The sequence below is a fragment of the Chrysochloris asiatica genome, unplaced genomic scaffold (assembly GCF_000296735.1).
Source record: "Chrysochloris asiatica unplaced genomic scaffold, ChrAsi1.0 scaffold00010, whole genome shotgun sequence".
NCBI lineage: Eukaryota > Metazoa > Chordata > Mammalia > Afrosoricida > Chrysochloridae > Chrysochloris > Chrysochloris asiatica.
Window position 1 is genome coordinate 15289529 of NW_006408528.1, and position 14865 is coordinate 15304393.

At 39.2% G+C, this 14865-nt stretch overlaps 1 protein-coding gene across 1 annotated transcript; it reads left to right on the top strand.

Moving 5' to 3' along the window:
* The first annotated feature begins 1488 nt into the window (after window positions 1–1488).
* On the top strand, window positions 1489–14211 carry LOC102824643 (EF-hand calcium-binding domain-containing protein 1-like). Its single transcript, XM_006834297.1, has 5 exons — window positions 1489–1546; window positions 6968–7123; window positions 8091–8195; window positions 10688–10839; window positions 14095–14211. Exons 1-5 carry the CDS (start codon window positions 1489–1491, stop codon window positions 14209–14211), a joined length of 588 nt encoding a protein of 195 aa, XP_006834360.1.
* The last annotated feature ends 654 nt before the right edge of the window (window positions 14212–14865 follow it).

Genomic DNA, 14865 nt, shown 5'->3' on the forward strand with positions numbered 1-14865 from the left:
TTTTACTAAGAGTTTGTGCCTCATATCTCTTCCTGAATTGTTTACTAGTAATGTTAATAGGAACTGATAAATCATTTTCACTTTACATTTTTATATAATCAAATAACATGAAATATAATTTGATGTAAAATTATGCCTGTTATAGAGGGTGTGGTAATTATAATGATATATGCACAAAAGATTTTGGCATGCATGACAAGAGGCTGAATAAATAGCTATTTTACTTAAAAATAGCTTTGTTCTTATATCAGCTCCCTTTGCGGTGAAAAGTAAAGCCATAAAGATGATAAACGCTACACTAGGTGTTTAATACTCATAAGTCAAGTCCCTGACTTTTCACAGTGAAAGTAACATAATGCTTAGTAAGGTTCTTAAGATTTTATGCTTAGAACTTCATATATTTTCTATTTCCTAATAGAATATTATCTATATGTTCTTGAGTACTTAAGAAATTTGAGGGACGTTTTGTATCCAAAGAAGGTTTCCCAGAACTGTTTTTCATTAAAAAGATGAGTTAAGTTGATCAGGTTATTTGTTGACTGGTTTCACTCTGCACCTCAAAGTGAAGGCTTGCAAACTGGTGGTTCTGTGGTGATTATATCCTACTAGAAGCAACAGTCATTGCGTTAGACTGGTGAAGCAAGCAACCTGGCAAAACTTTTCATTCTTTTTAGACCGTGTTGACTGTCTGTAAAATCCCATCTCCTCTGACTGTGTCCATAGCAGTCTTCCAGTGGGGTACAGAAAGGAAATTTGACAGGCTCATATCACTTATGTTCAGTCTAAAGTTATTACAAGCAAGTTAGTAACAGCTCTTACTTCCTCCCCCACCAAGCCATACTTTTTCTTGAATAACTTTAACAACAATTTTAGAATCACAAAAACCTGTTGCCATCAAGTCAATTCCGACTCATAGTGCCCCCGTAGGACAGAGTAAAAATGTCCCCCCACAGAACTTCCAAGGTTGTAATTTTTACAAAAGCCAGCTGCCACATTTTCTACTGCAGAGCATCTGATGGCTTTGAACCATTAACCAGTCACTTAGCAACCAAGGATTTAACCGTTGCACCTCTAGGGCTCCTCAGGTATGTTTGTTGTTGTTTTGTGCCATCAAATCAGTTCCAACTCTTAGTGATCCTGTGTAGTGTTTCCGAGAGGGGCTGGTGGGTTTGAACTGCTGACTTTGCAGTGCCACACCAAGGCTCTAGGCAGTGTTTAGTCCCAAAGAAGATAAATGTTGGAATTGCTGTGATTGTCAATAACAATAACGTTAATGAAATTACTGCATTTTTCTGTGTGGTCGCAACAATTATTGTTTATTTTTCAGTGATTTTTTCAGACATCTTCCACGGCTGGTTGCTGGGAAGTCGCCATGGTAACATTCTATGTTAGGTAGGAAGTAGTGAGCTCTGGAATCACTGGCAACCCAGAGCGCTCAGGCGTGGAGCTAGGCTGTCTGGGAAGTCGGGAGTGTGAGTCACGTGCAACATGGACCAGAGGGCTCTGAAGAAACTGGTAGAATCCATAAGTAAAAGTGTCAAGAGTTGTGAGTACTGACCAGACTTGCAGCACTCCGTGAACATATTTATTCAATCAAACTTAAATATAAGTAGACGGTTTCCAACCCTACAACAGTCTCTCTACTTCCTATCTGATCGTTTGGCCACTATCAGATCTACTTTTTTTATTAAAAAGTAGATAAGCAAATATATAATTATGCCTACCCTTACATGGAAAATATGTAAAAATATAAGAGGAGCTTCCAAAAGTTTTTGGAAAACTTCAATTTGTTAACAAACTTTTGGAAGCCTCTACGTATTTGGGTGTGTGAGAACCCTAGCAGCGATTTTCAGGACATCTTAAATGCTAAAGGATTATCAGTCAGCCAAGAACTGATTTAGTTGTTAGTATAAAATAGAATTTTTAATAAAATATAAAGGTTTGCTTTGACCTGTCCCCCTAGTTCTCTGGCCCTCCCCAGATATTGTCCCACGTAACCCACACTGGCTCATGTTTACTGTATGTCAGGAGTTGATAGAAGATACCGTAGATCGCGATACAGCATGGGGCTCTGCACATGTCATGTGATTAATGTTTATTGAAGCTAATCAAATTTAACAAGCCTTTAAAAGTTACCCTGCAAATTTTGTTTTTCAAACATGTCTACAAGCAATCCGACAGTTTTCAAAGAATATGTTTTTAGTGGTTTAGGAACCTTATGTTTAGTAAGTTCTCTTGTTATTAAGGGTCAGGTTGCTGCTGACTCATAGCGACCCTGTCTAAGATTTCCAAGGAATAGCTGGTAGGTTTGAACTGCCAACCTTGCGGTTACCAGTCCAATGCATATCCTGCAGCACCACACCAGGACTCCCTCTTTGGTGGGCACTTTCAATTTTCTGGGTCACAGGAACCTCATAGACATATTCCATTTCTTCTTATTCCAACAGGTTTTTTAATTATCTCAGCTTCTCTAATACTTCTAGGGTGTATATTCTTATCCTGCTATCATACATCCATTAACTGTTCAGAACAGTCCTTTAGATTTAGGCCATGCTGAATGTAATATTTGCTGTCATTTGCTGCTTTTTTAACAGCATTTGCTGGCTTTTGTAACATGTAGAAGGAATTTTGCATACTTTTTAAAGTCAACTCCTCTTCCCATCCTACTGAATGAGTAATACCTGCTAGCCCTAAATATGTTTGATTTCATTATGTACGTCTTGAAAGCATGTAAGTATATAACACTTGATCAGAAGCATGGCTAATTAAGATTAAGTATAATCACTAGCCACATTTCAGGCGCGACCAAATGAGAGCTGGAATGGAACATTTCCATCATCTCAGAAAGTTCTACTGGACAATGCTATTGTAGAGTTATGCACAATACTCCAAACCCTTTTCCCAGATGTTAGCTGCCATGCAGTCGGGCCTTGCCATGGCGTCCCCAGGCACAGTAGAATGAGATGCTGACCGGTCCTTCACCATCCCTGTGATCAGTCTTGGATCAGACTCTTGGGATCCGAACTTGGGGAGTGAATTGCTAGGCCCTTGTTCCTATCTGCCGTAGTCAGGATTCAGCTTCTTAGCTGCACATACGCCTCTACTGACAGACTGGTCGCGGCTGTGCGTGGATGCACTGATGAGGTAAGAAATGCAGCTTTGAAAGTAGTACAGGCTCAGGAGGAGGGGAGGGCTCTGGACCTGAGGAGAAGCATTTCACAGGAGACGGTGTCTCACATGGTGTGGGGAAATGAATTGTTGGAGGAACAGTGTATGTAAAGTTACAAAACAAGGTGGATTTTATGAGACTGCTAGTTTGGTATTGTCAGAATGTAGGGGATGGACAGAGATTTGAGAGGCAGAGACCAGCTAGCAGAAGGCCTTGTATTTCCTTCTTGTAGACGATGGAGATGTTGACAAAATCAGTTTATATTATACTTTAGAATAACCACTTGGGCAGCCATGTGGAAGAAAACTGAAGATAGTTGTATGTGTGGTGGGCTCCAGGGGTAAAACCCGCTCTTTCACAGGACCCCATGTTTGGTTTAATGTTTTGGTGTCACCAACTTTAATACTCTTTTGAAGGGACCTATATTTTAATTTTGAATTGGGCAACACAAATTATGTAACCAGTCGTGGCTATGTACCGCATCTCCAAAGAATCATCACCTTCAGAGTCATCTATAAGTTTGTTGAAAAGAAAGATTCCTAGGTACTGCCTTAGACTTAAAAAATCTCTGGGATTAAGGCCAATGGTCCAAATTTTTTACTACAGCTATTTTTAAGTGCACAAAGTTTGAGGACTCCTGACCTACGTTGTGGTTTGCAGGTGAAGCAATCAATCCCAGCTTGCATGATACTGAGCTGGGAATAGTCTTTTCTGCATTGTTTCTGTCTCTAATGAGGCTTTAACAACCAGATAATCCATTCTCTCAAAGTCCAGACGCAGAGTTCTCTGTGTGTCTTGAGATCGTTCTAGGAGCTTCATGGTGCAGGGACCCTTGCTTGGTGGTCCTAGGTCCCTCTCCTCTGCTCACTTCTCTTGCCTTTTGTCGTAAGATAAAAGGTGTTGCATACCATATCCCAGAGAAACTCCTTTTCATCAGATCACCATTGCCTTACTGATTTATCACATCATGGAGAAGCATCACATAGCTGCCAAACCACCGAGCATCATGGGCCAACCAACCTGTTCAATCCATGGCACATCTGCTGTCACTGAGCCTATATTACACATACATCAGTTAATGACAGTTTTTTTAAAGGTAGGTGCAGAATTTGAAAACCATTTCTTACAAATTTTATGTTCTTTGACTCAACTGATGATTTTGGTGTCTACAAATGATTTTGGATCCTGATTCTCGTCCAGATCTTACCTTAACTTCTTTAACACCATGTACTCTAAGCTTGACATTTATCCTAATATGCAAGTTTTATCATTATGTGTATTCAACGAACTTTTATTGTGAGGTAGCAGCATCGATGGACTCAAGCGTGGCAAAAGTAGTGAGGTTGGCCCAGGATCGGGCAGTGTTTCGGTCTGGTGTGCACACGGTCGCTATGAGTCAGTGCTGACTCGATGGCACCTAACAGCAACAACTGTTATGCTAGGCCCTGGTAGAAATTGAGTAGATGTGAACATTATGCAGCACCTTGAATAAAAGAGCGTAAACAGCCGAGTCTCTAGATGATTTTCCAGTCCATATTTTTATGTTTTGTCTAAGACTGTCGAGATAGCGACAGATGGCCTTGTTAAAGCTCCAAATACTTAAATCCACTCCTACCAGATAGAGGACTCCTGGTGTGATACTGTAAGATACTAGACTGGTAACCACAAAGTTGGCAGTTCAAACCCACCAGCTGTTCCTTAGAAGCCCTGTACAGGGGCGTTAAGAGTGGGAATTGACTTGGCAGCACTTATCCCCAGCATAAAGAAGTAAGTTAAACCTAGTATGATTTATGTATGTGAATTCCTGAGCCCCTTTTCCTTGAGGGTTCGTGAGTTTTTAATCTCTCCTGACAACCCAGTACCACTGCTGAGTTCACTGGTCCAGTATTTGTCATTCAATTTTTTTATGAGACATAATACCATGGGCTATTAATGTGTGTATGAATGGGTCAGTATACATGCATATGGACTCCTGGTTTGGCACTATAGAATAAGGTCTGCGGTTCAAACCTACCAGCTGCTTCCTGAAAACTATAAAGGGTCATTGTGAGTCGGAATTTATTCTACAGCATTTAGAAATATGCATGTACATTTCATACTTCTGAGAGGGCCTGCAAGCAAGTGGCATCAAACATACTAGCTCCCAGACCTTGGTTTTTAAACACCATTCTCTACAGTAAGAAAGAGCCAGAGGCTCCTTGGAGAAATAGCTGAGTAGGGGAAAAAAAATAGAAGGCTCTGAAACATCATATAGTGCCATAAAGTAAAGAATTGTGCAAAAAAGACGAAAGTATATTAGAGACACGCAGGAGCCAACCTGAAAATACCACAGAGTTGGAATATAGCCTGTTGTATAAGGAGCTCTGGTAGTGTTGTGGTTACGAATTGGGCTGCGAACCTGAAGGTCAGCAGTTCAAAATTACCAGCTGCTCTGCGGGAGAAAGATGAGACTTTCTGCTCCTGTAAAGATTTACAGCCTCGGAAACCCTGTTCAGGGTTGCTATAGGTCAGAACCGACTCGATGGTACTTAACAACAACACAACATACAATAAATGGCCATGAGTTTGTACCAATATAAACGATGAAATAAATGGAGAATGGACATAGCTTCCTTCCTTCAAGGAAGCAGAATGTTCTTAAGTGATTCCCTTCTAAAGAGCAACTTGTGGAAAGGAAAAAAATAAGTGTTCTAGAGAAATCTGGTAGACTACCACGTGATCAGAGTGATAAGGCATGTTGCTATCTATCCCCTGATATAATATAATGAGAACAATACTTCTAGGATATTCTCCCAAACACAAAACCTTAGACTAATCCTGGCAAAAAACCAGGCAACCCCAAATGGAGGAGGAACCAGTATTCTCCAAATGCCATGGTCATGAAAAACCTGAAAATACTGAAAACTATCACAGATGGGAGGAGATTCTGGATTGGACGTTTGTCAGAAAACTGGTGACATCTGAATAAATTGTATGGTTTTGTTCATTATAATGTACCAATGTTACGTTTATACAAGTTTTTGCCAATGTGCAATGTACCTACGATATTAACACATGGCGCTGCTATGTACTATCGTGGCATCTCTTCTGTAAATCAAAAATTGCTTTGAAATTAAAAATTAAAACTGTATGACCTCATCTCTAGTACCCCCAATGCTATTTCAATTACCAATGATTTCTCAAACACTGATGGTTGGGTATAATGAGGTGTGAGCTACCTAGATCAAACTGGGCAGGACCTGGAATCTGCATATTTGACAAGCATGGGACAGTGGTCACACCATGGGATGTACGGCTCCAATAGAGCTGTTAGTCCTGTGACCAGGCATGTAAGACTCCTATCAGCCTATCCTCTTCCACTGGTTTTTCATGTCTGTATCCTTGTGCACCCAATAAAACATGTTCAACATCACCCAATTCCATCTATTTCCTTTGCTCGGTGTTCTCTCCCCTGGATTTTCCACTTCTTTACCATCCCCACACAATCCTTTATAAGTATTGCGTGTCCTTTAAGGCACAGTTGGAAGCCTATATGGCCCAACTCCTGTTTCTCACACCGATTTCTTTCCATGTTGTTATGGTGGGAATCTTTCTAGTCCATAGTTATCAATTATATATGGTTTTACAGGATTTCTGGGTGAGGCCCAGCTTATGCTAACAAATTCATACCATTCTGTTTATATCACCAGACAGCATCTGGCATAAGAACAAAACAACTGCTTAGTAAAATAACATTAGATTGGGTTGGAAAGCTTAGTAATTAAATATAAGGTGTATTTATGTCTTTTCATTTTACAGTCCAAAAAAGTGAAATAGAGTGTCTCATAAAACTTTTTAACAGCTTGGTGAAGAGAACTGATGGAAGACTTGCTAAGATTGGGCTAGATCGTCATGCATTTCAAGGGATCCTACACAAAATATTTGGAATGACTGATGATAAACTGATGGATAGGGGTAAGACCTCATGTGAGACTGAAGTGGGCCAAATATTACCTGTGTAGGTAATATTTTCATCAAAGTTTTGTTTTCATGTGAAATGAGGAAGGCATAGTTCGTAGAGTACTGCCAATATAAAGTAGTATTTGGTTTGAATGTGAAAATGGTTCTTAACAGAAACTTCCTCAGAATTTCTTATCTCATAGATGTACAGTTTAGAGAGTTTGCCCATAGTGAACTAAATAAGCTAGTAGTATTATGTTTTTTAAAAATAAGCATATAGTTCTTAATTATATCCTTGAATTTACACACCACAGATGTAAATGACTAAATTACTTCATTCTCATAAAATAAAAAGCATATTAGTGCAAGAATTAATAACATTAAAAATTTCAGAAGATTTAAGATAATATGATTTAGTTGGCTTCATAATGAATTTTAAAATTTTTTGTTATGAATTGAGTGAAGGTGTACAGAGTTGTACATTATAAAAGTATAGTTAATAAATTCTGTCTTAATGCATATACCCGAGAGCTGTGACTTCAATCAAAATAAATAACCTGCGCATCATGTTTTTAAAAAAGAGTAAATATTTTAACTCACTATTAGAAAATAAATACTAAGATTCCACTGGAGGTTTTAAAAATAGTTATTTTAATAATTTAGGTATTGTGCAAACTCTAGAATTTTTTCCAGTCTTTGCACAATAAACTTATCCATCACATTGATGAACTCCTCTGTTGATCTTCTTGGCTCATAGTTACTGTGTGAAAGATGACAAGCAAAGTTCAGCATTGTTAATGGAGTAGAATGATTCTTTTTTTCTAACATCCTGGGGAAAACAAAATCATTTTCAATAATTTTGGTACTTCCCAGAAAGACTGCCAAAACCCTTCAATTTGAGAGAAATTTTTTCTTTCTACACATACATACTGTGGAATTATAAAATAGCACTAAATTATAATGCACATTCTTTTTATTTCAGTGTTTTTTGTGTTCGACAAAAACAATGATAATCATATAAATGTAAACGAGTGGGTTAAAGGATTATCAGTGTTTCTTCGAGGGACTTTTGAAGAAAAGCTGAAGTGTAAGATTTCTCTATGTGGTTACTGGATTAATAATAATATATTGTCTATTTTGTATTTGTTGTTGTTAAGTGCCATCGAGTCAGAACTTCTGACCCATAGCAACCCTGTATAGCATTTCCAAGGAGTGACTAGTGAGCTTGAACTGCCGACCTTGCAGTTCAAACTGACTTTGCAGTCCAGCTCATTAACCTGCAAAGAATTGTGAAACCATTGCCCTCTATAGGAACCTCGCAAAAATAGTGTCTTCACGTTAGTGCTGTCAAGTCGGTTTTGTCTTAGTGACCCTGGACAGCGCTTCCGAGGAGCAGCTGGTAGGTTTGAACCACCTGCCTTGTGGTTAGCAGTCCAATGCTTATCCTACAACACCATACCAGGACTTCAACAAGTTAAAAGCAGATTAAATGAGTGACCCAATTGCAAAGTCTCAGTACAGTCCCCAGCCCCAGCATCCCCAAGTAGTTCCTTTACTAGTTCTGTCATGTGCAAATAAATGTCCTCAGGATAGGCCTAGTCTGAAAACAACTAGCTGTCAGGTTGTGTGCCAGAGGCTGAAGTTTCTGAGAAATACTGCTAGGTTCAGTGGAAATAGGGCTTAATACCTGCTGAGGTTACAAGATGAAAAGGAACAGTGTGTGTGTGTGTGTGTGTGTGTATAATTATATGTATAAATATATAATTGGTGAACTTGAACATTGAGGTTCAAACCAACTTTGCAGTTCAGCGCATTAACCCACAGAGCCACACAAGGGCACTTGTGTAGGAGCCATTCCTTGTCTTTTCATCAAAGAAAATGGAAGGCATTAATACACTATAGTGTTAGCACTGAGTCAGGTACCTAACAACAACAAATGTTAGCTTTGGGTTTTATTTAAAAAGAGAGGGAAGAGGAAAAGGGAACAAGGTTGAGGACAATGGGAGCTCAAAGGGAGAATGATTATAAATGAAACTGCCTACACAAAGGGAAGGGAAGGAATTCCAAATACAAAAAACTCCTAATTCACCATTTTGCTTAGCTTTGGGCTCACCTCACTGTACTATTGGTCTGATGCATACTCCCTATCCTTTACACCTCTAGAGTCAGGTTCTGGGTGAAGAATCCTGGTAAGAGAATACAGATGGTTTTAAGTAGCAGTTTTCAAGGGAACCGATTGCCTTATGATGGTGTCAAATTGCATTAAGAAAAGACTACAAAGAAAGTAAGATTTCCTTGTACCTGTAATGCACATTTTAATCTCATATGCTTTCACTTGAATTTGGATTTTAAACATTTGTAAATGAAGATCTCTGAATTGAATGCACATTTTAAAGAACTACAGCAACATTAAAGTCTCACTAAGAAGTTAAGGTATGGCGTTGTGGGCTAATGCATCAGACTGCAAAGTCGTTTGAACTGCAAGGTCAGTGGTTCAAGCTCACTAGCTGCTCCTTGGAAACCCTATACAGGGTTGCTATGGGTCAGAATCGACTCGACAGCACTTAACAAGTTAAGGTGCTCTGGTAGCGTAGTGGTTACAAATCGGGCTTCTAACCTCAAGGTCAGCAGTTCAAAACTACCAGCTGTTCTGTGGGAGAAAGATGAAGCTTTTTGCTCCCATAAAGATTTACAGCCTTGGAAACTCTGTGCAGGGTCACTATGTCAGAACCGACTCAATGGTACTTAACAACATCAAGAAGTTAAAGCTGTTTCCTGGGTGTAAATTCTTTGCAGTAATACCAACACTTTGTGACAGTGAGTTCATCTGTATTGGGTTGAATACCATCACACAAATCCAGCGCATTTTCGTCATCTAGTCCCACTTCCATGTTCCAAGTACAGTTAAAAATTAGGAAAATATATTTCTAGTTGGCTTGCACTATACACTCATGTTATGTTATAGATTGGAGAAACTCAACAGAAAGACACAGCTAATCTTGGAGTTTACCTGATTCTACCATTTCACTAGACTGCACACTTCATGGGCGCCCCTTCACTGTTTACCTGATTCTACCATTTCACTAGACTGCACACTTTCACTAGGCGCCCCTTCACTGTTGTAGTCTCATGAGCTGAGAAAGCACATCTGTAGGATAACTGAATGAACTGTGGTAGAAGTTACACATTGAAATGGAAGTCACTTCAAGGGAGAGTTGATTTGGTCATTTGGATTGTGCAGAGAAGCAGGCCACGAGGAGTGATGGGCCCTTTCTAAATACATATACATATATATGGAATCCTTCTGTGGTGCTGTAGGATAAGCTCTGGACTGCTAAACAAGGTTGACCCTTCAAATTTACCAGTTGCTCGTTGGAAATCCTATGCAGGGTTGCTAAGAGTTGGAACCAACTTGACAGTACTTACCAATATTCTAAAATTATGCTGCCATATAGCACATTAAGCCTATAATTATATGCTGTATGAATTTTTATCCTTTGTTACATATTGCAATAACCAAGAAGACAAGTGACAACTGTTTTCATAAAAGTCCTAAAACAACTTTTATTCTTTGAAAAGTCTGTTTTGAAGTTTATTATTTGAATGGTGATGGCTACATTTCTGAAGAGGAAATATTTGACATGCTGAGGAACAGTCTGCATCAGTACTTACCTGAAGAACAGACTGATGAAGGAATAAAAGAATTGGTAGAAATAACATTGAAGAAAATGGTAAGAATGAAAAATTATAAATATAATCATTACATGGATATTGTAGCAATCTGAAAATTAAGAAATTACTTTCCTCTGTAGTGAATGTAGAATATTGGTGTGGTGCTGTAGGATATGCATAGGTGGCAGAAGCCATGCCATCAAGGAACGGAACGGCAAGAAACCCTAAGCATGAAAAACTCATTGTTTAGCAAAGCGACAATGACTGTCTTCTTGGATGGCAAAGCCCCGAGGGGAACCTCATGCCGAGGCCTTGCAGTTCTCGTTTTTTTCCTTTTGTGCATGGCTCAATTTTAATCTTATTATAAGAAGTTCTTTAATAATTTTCTATATATTCACTTGATAATTTGCTATAATCATAGTAAAAATTAAAATTACATTTAGACACTCTCACACTAAATTTAATCATGTAAAGTTATAATAGTTGCTTTTTACATCAACAATGAGTTTCACCATTAGGAAAAGCCACATCAGCTAAAAGCTTTGTCAATTCAAGCTTAAGATTACATCCTGCTTGGTTTCGCCAAGAGACACTGAGGCACCTGAAAGATAGCTAAAAAACAATCTTGTAATCAACATCCTGCTTGGTTTCGGCAAGAGACACCGAGGCACCCAGAAGATAGCAAAGAGACAATCAAGAGCTGTGGGAACATGTAGGAAGGTGGGTAGAAATTTAACTAGAGGTTTTGGGAAATTATTAGTATAGGGGAATTGCTGCTTTGTTCTTGACTATGAAACTTTAGGTACTTTTATGTTCTTATTCTTAAATCCATTATAAGTAACCAACATGTACGACAGTCATGGTAAAAATAACTGTTGTGATTGCGGATTGTGATTAATGAAGCTATAAAAAGTAATAGATGAGAGTGAAAATGCAAGTCAAGATATAGAACTTTGCTTAAAAGTTAATTAGACATTTTTAGGAGGATTAAAGAAAAACAAAAAGAATTACGGGAATAAACCTGATGTTATCGGGATAATTAGGGGATGCAAAGGAACAGGATATGAGAAGAATCAAAGGAATGTTCTGATGTTTCTGTGTGTTTTTTGTAACCTGAATGTTTGTTGAACACAAAGAATGTAACACTTAAATTGTAATTGATTGTACGTGACTATAGAGAGATCATAATAGTATATAAGAAGCAAAAAACTTTTAAGAGAAGTCATCATCATCTGCCTAAGACTCACGACCCATTGACTCTGTGTGTGTGTGTTTTTCACTGACTCTGTACCCCCCTCCAAGCTCTCACAAATTTTCGAGGCTGGTCCTCGGCACATGGGACTGCTAACTGCAAGGTCATCAGTTCAAACCCACCAGATGCTCCTTGGGAATCTTATACAGGGTCACTATGAGTCAGAACCAACTCGATGTCACTTTACAACATAGTGAATTATCCAGTGCTTAGAACAATGCCTGGTTCATAGTGGGTGCTCAGTTTATTGAATGGCTGATTGACTCATTACACAAAAATTTTAGTATTTAAAAATATTTTACTATCAGTAAAACCTTAATTTGAGGGCATGTCAGATTCAGTTTGTGTAAAATCAGATGCTATTCTGTTCTGTCGTCATGACTTTACTCTTCCAATCCATCAAAACACTCATTAAAATAAAACAATGTAGGATAATCACTGTTTTGATAAAGTGCTTTAATGTATGAGCTCATTTTATCATCAGAACCCCCAAATGAACTTGAAACTATTATCTCCATTTGCAGATGAGAAAACTAAAGTACAGATGGTGGTGTGCCATGGAGTCAGTTTCAACTCAGTGACCCTGTACAGGGCTTCTGAGGCTGTAAATGTTTATGCGAGCAGAAAGCCTCATCTTTCTCCCATGGAATAAGTTGGTAGTTTCGAACTGCTGACCTAAAGGTTAGCAGCTCAACTGGTAACCCCAGTGCTATCCAAGGTGACACTAGAAAATGTGATACATAATTCATTTTTAAAGAAAGACTGTAGTATGCTTATTATCAATGCAGTTATTTTTGTCTTTTTTTGTTATGATCCTAACGTGCAGCCCAGTGAGATTTGGAGTGGAGGGCAGCCAAGCCCAGCTCATCTGAGTTCAGGGCAGAAAAGAAGGATTTTGGAGCTGCTGCCCCCATGTCCAGTGCAGTTCATGCTCTCTGGTGTTTCTAGGGCTGAGGGCCCGCTTCCTGAAAGACAAGTGTGTTCCCCAGGACACCTACTTATCCCTTATTGTTCGAAAGGAAATGTTACAGAGTGTACTTTTTTCTGATAATTATTCACACCTCTCTAGATTAGACCCTTGGCAACTCTGATGTGATTAAGCCTGGAAGTTAAAAAAAGCAAGAACCCATCAATTCAAATTTAATTAAGCAGGTAAAGGCATTCAGAATTTGCCCTCTCCTCCTCCCATCCTTGCACACTTGCATCTCCCATAATCCTTGTCATGAGTGTTAACACTCCACACAGGTCTGTCAGGCTACTTACTGTTTACTCTCATAACTCCAGTTGGGCCACCCTTCTACATCTCTCCCACCTCCCCAGATCCCAACGAACTTTAACAGCCCAGCTGTGGGCTGCAAGTCTGCTTCTCAAGACTGTAGCCCATCCTGAACAATTACTTCTATTACTCCAAGCGCCTTACAGTAACTTTATCCTTGTTACATGGTGACCTCCCATGTAAAAGATAAACAAATTCTTCTACTAGAAATGAAGTTTAAAAGTTGCCGTTCTAATGCACTTACTAACCACAAAATTAGCAAATGAGTTTTTTATAGTATAAGTCCTTTATAGACAAGACTAAACATTGTGGCCCCCATAAACCTTTTATGTAAATTACTGTTAAGTGTCATTGAGTCGATTCTGACTCACAGCCACCCTGAATGGGGTTTTCAAGGAGTGGCTGGTGAGTTTGAACCACTGACCTTGTGGTTCAAACCAACTTTGCAGTCCAGTATTTATCCTAGAGCACCACACCAGACTCCATTTGTTGTTGTCATGTGCCATGGAGTCAGTTCTGACTCATAGCAACCCTGTACAGGGTTTCCAAGGCTGTAAATCTTTATGGGAGCTGGCAGCCTCATCTTTCTCTCATGGAACAGCTGGTAGTTTCGAACTGCAGACCATGCGGTTCGTAGCCCGATTCACAACTATGCTACCAAAGCTCCATAGTGAATGTAAAACTGTGATCGTTTCTCTTGGTAAAACCTTTTCATCTAGGCAGATACTTTCCACGCAAAATTTAAAACAACTTAATCATTTACCAGAAAATACTCTTCCTCCCTAGGATTATGACAATGATGGCAAGATATCTTTTGCAGACTTTGAAAGAGCAGTGAGAGAAGACACACTTTTGTTGGAAGTGTTTGGACCATGTTTACCAGAAGCACAGGTACAATTATAAGTGCTAACTGCCCAAACTGTCGAGAAAAAATATAAGCAACTTTATAACCATGTTGTTAAGTGCAGTTGAGTTGGTTCTAGCAACTAGTGACGCTGTACAGTTTCCAAGGAGTGGTCAGTGAGTTTCAACCACCGACCTTGTCGTTAGTAGTCTAGTGCTTATCTTGCAGCACTACCTAAGGGTCAGGAAAGTAACACTGCCTTTGTAGGTGAGCACACATAGCCACAGAGGGCTAGAGCTGAGAGTGAAGTACCCAACTGATAGGAAGTGACGGGAGATGAACAAGAACGCCCAAACGTGCCTTTTGATCTAGCCTTGATGGCTCCATAATCAGAACTTGACTAGAGGAAGATATAAAAACAAAAACACAAAAATTTTTTTTTTGATGAAGGAAACAAGGGTAAATTGCTACAATTTGATGAACCTAACCTATACTCAGGTTGTTACTCTAAATACCAAGAGAAGGAAAGTCTTCACATCATGTATCAATGCTCAAGTGTCCCTAGGTCTCACCACACTTTGGACCAACCAGCCCTTCCTCCTCTCTCTTATCTCCAGGTCAACGGAATTCAGTGGACTGTAGTTTAACTCAGCCCATTTCTTCATAGCTGCCTTTCCCCCTCTTCCACTCACCAGTAGCCCAATGTGGTTGCC